Source organism: Magnolia sinica, chromosome 5, assembly GCF_029962835.1.
Source record: "Magnolia sinica isolate HGM2019 chromosome 5, MsV1, whole genome shotgun sequence".
NCBI lineage: Eukaryota > Viridiplantae > Streptophyta > Magnoliopsida > Magnoliales > Magnoliaceae > Magnolia > Magnolia sinica.
The window spans coordinates 7,185,071-7,189,292 of record NC_080577.1 but is presented as its reverse complement, the minus strand read 5'-3'; the positions used below and the strand labels follow the sequence as shown (position 1 = coordinate 7,189,292).

The 4,222-nt window shown below is 47.0% G+C and overlaps 1 protein-coding gene across 1 annotated transcript; it reads left to right on the top strand.

Moving 5' to 3' along the window:
• The first annotated feature begins 252 nt into the window (after positions 1–252).
• Positions 253–2,126, top strand: LOC131246909 (uncharacterized). Its single transcript, XM_058247375.1, has 3 exons — positions 253–382; positions 813–1,096; positions 1,209–2,126. The coding sequence occupies exons 1-3, from the start codon at positions 253–255 to the stop codon at positions 2,124–2,126; spliced, it is 1,332 nt and encodes a 443-aa protein (XP_058103358.1).
• The last annotated feature ends 2,096 nt before the right edge of the window (positions 2,127–4,222 follow it).

Sequence of the window (4,222 nt, the reverse complement as noted above, 5' to 3'; positions counted from 1 at the left end):
GTTGGAACAAATACACCGGCAGCAAGTTTCGCTGGGTGTTTGAACGGTTAATGCCCCACAGCAAGTTGTTGATCTCAAGCCTGATGCTCCGCAACCGACAATCTCTCAGAAAAGTGAGCCCCAAGGTCCATCCGAGCCGGGCCCCACTCATTCCGCTACTGCCGTTCTGCCCCCCACTGACCTTCGACATGAAATTGATCGGCGAAGACGAAGTCGGCCTCCGATCGAGGGAATGACCGAAAGTAACGAACCATGGAAAGCCGACCTCCAAGATTTCAGGAGGGAGATATAGGAGGAGATCAAAAACGTGAAGCAAGGTCGCGATTTGCGTCAGAATCGGCCCAAGACAAAAGCGTCCCCGTTCGTGGAGGAAGTGATGCAGGTCCGATTACCAGAACGCTTCCGTCTTTCGCAGATTACGCCTTTCACGGGTAAAACCGACCCAACCGAGCACATCGAATGCTTCTAAACATACATGGAACTAAATGATGTCTCGAATGCCGTGATGTGCCGAGCCTTCTCCCTCACATTAGCTGACGTAGCTCGACTTTGATTTAAACAGCTGAAACCAAAGTCCATTCGAACCTTCACAGGACTTAATGACGCCTTCCTTACCAATTTTATTGGTGGGAAGAAGAAGTTGAAACCTCTAGCACACCTAAACAACATAATCCAGAAGGAGAGAGAATTGCTGAAAGATTATATCAAACGGTTTAACTTCGAATTGCTCCAAGTTCAAAAACATTCGGAGGAAACAGCACTCAACTCCATCATGTAAAGTGTAAGGGACAAGCCTTTCTTGGCGTCCTTAGACAAGAATCCACCCGAAACTTTGGTGGAGTTCATGACTCAGTCAGATAAATACGCAGACGCCGAAGAAACGCGGAACTTGCGCGAGGCAGTCCAGAACGCAAAAACCACGGCCAAAGGGTCGGCCAAAAATGAGGTTAACTCGGCTGGAGGAAACAAGCGCAAGGACGAGCGAGCGCGCGATGAACGCAGGTCAGGCAAGCGACCCAACCGAATGTTCTCTACATACATCTCGCTTAACAAACCTCGAGAACAGGTGCTGATGGAAATCAAAAGTGAAAGATTCGTGAGTTGGCTAAATAAGCTTCGGAGTAATCCAAACCGGTGAAATAAGGACAAGTACTGTCACTATCATCGCGATCATGGTCATAGTACAAAGTGATTGTTATCATTTGAAGGAGGAGATCGAAAGGCTTATCCGAGAAGGCCGGCTCAAAGAACATGTTGAGAGAACAGGGACAACAGAAGAACGACCGAGCGATGACCGACCTACGGAAGAAATCCGGACGATAGTCAGAGGACCCCTGTGCGGCAACGACTCAAATAACGCCCAGAAAAATCACGCCAGAAGCCTCAACCGACCTGAGTCTGACACTCTGATCATAGCTCGGCCTTCGAAAGAAAAGAAGAAGGAAAGGTACTGTATCTCATTCACTGATGAAGATGCCCGAGGGATCTATCATCCACATGATGATGCATTGGTCATTACTCTGATCATAGCAAACCGAAGGGTGTTTCACATTCTTGTCGACACTGAGTCATCGGCTGACATGTTGTTCACTCAAGCATTCGACAGGATGACTGTTGAACGATCGACGTTACGACCGGTCCGTACCCCATTGGTCAGATTCTCGGGGGGGCAAATACTCCCAGAAGAGATCATTTCACTGTCGCTCACAGCTGGGAATCATCCGCACCAAGCGACAACAATGGTTGATTTCTTGATAGTCGACCAGTCATCCGTGTACAACGCTATACTCGGTCGACCCTCTCTGAGTGTCCTCCAGGCCGTCGTATCTACGTATCACCTCTCCATGAAATTTTCGACTGAGTTGGGAGTAGTAGTCGTCAAAAGAGATCAGCAGGATGCGAGGCGTTGCTACATGACAGCTGTAAAAAGACCCACCGAGAAAGCTCCGACTGAAGTATCAACGATCGAGTCGCTAGACCCTCGGGTCGAGACGCATGAACGAGGGCAGCCAGTTGAAGATCTTGTTTCAGTGCCCTTGGTCGAGACAGACAAGTCCAAAACAATGCAGGTTGGTTCGTCTCTGCGACCACCCTTGAGGGATAACTTGATAGCCCTGCTCCGATGATATGCTGACATATTTGCTTGGAGCCATGAAGATATGCAAGGAATCGACCTGTCAGTGATCACCCATCGACTCAATGACGATTCGACCTACCGACCAATCCGACAGAAGCGACGACCTTTCGGCCCCGAAAGATACGCAGTCATAGGTGAAGAGGTTAGCAAGCTCCTCAAGGCAAAATTCATATAAGAGATATACTATCCGGAATGGGTAGCAAATGTCGTACTGGTGAAGAAAGCTAACGGGAAATGGCGAGTCTGTATCGACTACACCGACGTAAATAAAGCCTGCCCGAAGGATAGCTTTCCTCTTCCAAGGATAGACCAGTTGGTAGATAGTACCGTAGGGCATGGATGCGTATTCAGGGTATAATCAAATTGTAATGCATTAGTCCGATAAATCTAAAATAAACTTTGTCACTGACAAAGGCCTTTATTGTTACCGTGTGATGCTGTTTGGTTTGAAAAATGCTGGTGTAACTTATCAGAGATTGGTAAACAGACTTTTTGCTCGGCAGATCGGCCGAACGATGGAAGTGTACATTGATGACATGCTCGTCAAAAGTGTACGCGCGACCAACCACATAGCCGACCTAGAAGAAATGTTCCTCATCTTACATAAGTTCCGAATGAAACTGAACCCGAGTAAGTGCGCCTTTGGCGTAAGCTTGGGAAAGTTCCTCAGTTTCTTACTCAGTTAGCGAGGGATAGAAGCTAACCCGGAAAAGATAAAAGCCCTGCTTGACATGGAGTCTTCAAAGACGATTAAAGATATACAAAGACTGATTAGACGAGTAGCAGCACTTAATCGCTTCCTGTCCAGAGCTACAGATAAATGTCTCCTGTTCTTCAGACAATTGAAGGGACGGTAAGCGTTGAATTAGACGGAAGAGTGTGAAGCAGCGTTTCAACAGTTAAAGTCGTATCTTGGATCTCCCCCAATCTTATCGAAACCCGAGTCAGGAGAAGCTTTGTTGCTGTACTTGGCAGTGTCCAAGGCAGCAGTTAGCTCGGCCCTGATACATGAGCACGAAGAAAAATAGCTGCCGGTTTACTACGTCAGCAAAGCACTACTACCAGCGGAGATGAGATACCCACTCTTGGAAAAGGTGGCCTTAGTTCTAGTAGTCTCCTTGCACCGACTTCGACCATATTTCCAAGCCCATACCATCATCATAATGACCGATCTCCCACTACGTCAGATTCTACAGAAACCAGATGTATCCGGCCAACTTACGAAATGGGCGATCGAACTCAGCGAGTTCGACATTCAATATAAGCCGAGAGTAGCAATCAAAGGGCAACCTGTGGCCGATTTCATTGCTGAAGTAATACCACAGGCCAACCCAATGACTGAGCATTCTACTGAGCCCATTGAAGAATCAACTACTGCTTCTCCCATACCATTATACCCTGGAAGCTATATGTCGACGGTTCCTCCAATTCTAAGGCAAGCGGGGCAGGAGTAGTTCTGAAAACTCCAAATTAAACCTACATGCAATATGCCTTAAGACTTGGATTTCAAGCGTCAAACAATACAGTAGAATACGAAGCGTTGTTGCTCGACCTTCGACTCGCGGCCAGCTTGGGCGTAAGGCATCTAAATGTTTTCAGTGATTCTCAGCTGGTTATTAACCAAGTTACCGATGTATATCAAATACGGAAAGAACAATTAAAAGCATATATCGAGAAAGCCAAAGAACTGATCAAATGCTTTCAATGTTGTGTCGTTACTCGGATCCCTCGGACAGAGAATGCTAAAGCCGACCTGTTAGTAAAACTCGCCGTCGCCGACGAAGATGATACACCCAATTCTGTTCCGGTCAAGTACGTCGCTAAGCTGAGTATCGAGGAACCGGTTAGCTCGATCATACATACGATCGACTCGGAACTTTCTTGGATTAATTCGATCGTTCGATATCTCAATAAAGGTGAGTTACCTGAAAATCGCGATGAGGCCCGATGATTAAAGGTCCGAGCCTCCCGTTATACCATATTTAATGGAACGTTATACAAGAAAGGTTATTATACTCCACTGCTGCGATGTCTAAACCCCAGCGAAGCGGACTATGTACTACGAAAAATCCGCGAAAGGATCTG

What these genes read in the sequence shown, in the direction of transcription:
- LOC131246909 (XM_058247375.1), top strand. Translation starts at nt 253, where the DNA reads ATGGAAAGCCGACCTCCAAGATTTCAGGAGGGAGATATAGGAGGAGAT. An exon ending in TCGTGGAGGAAGTGATGCAG is followed by an intron (nt 383 to 812) that starts GTCCGATTACCA and finishes TGGCGTCCTTAG; the next exon opens with ACAAGAATCCACCCGAAACT. An exon ending in AAATCAAAAGTGAAAGATTC is followed by an intron (nt 1,097 to 1,208) that starts GTGAGTTGGCTA and finishes TATCATTTGAAG; the next exon opens with GAGGAGATCGAAAGGCTTAT.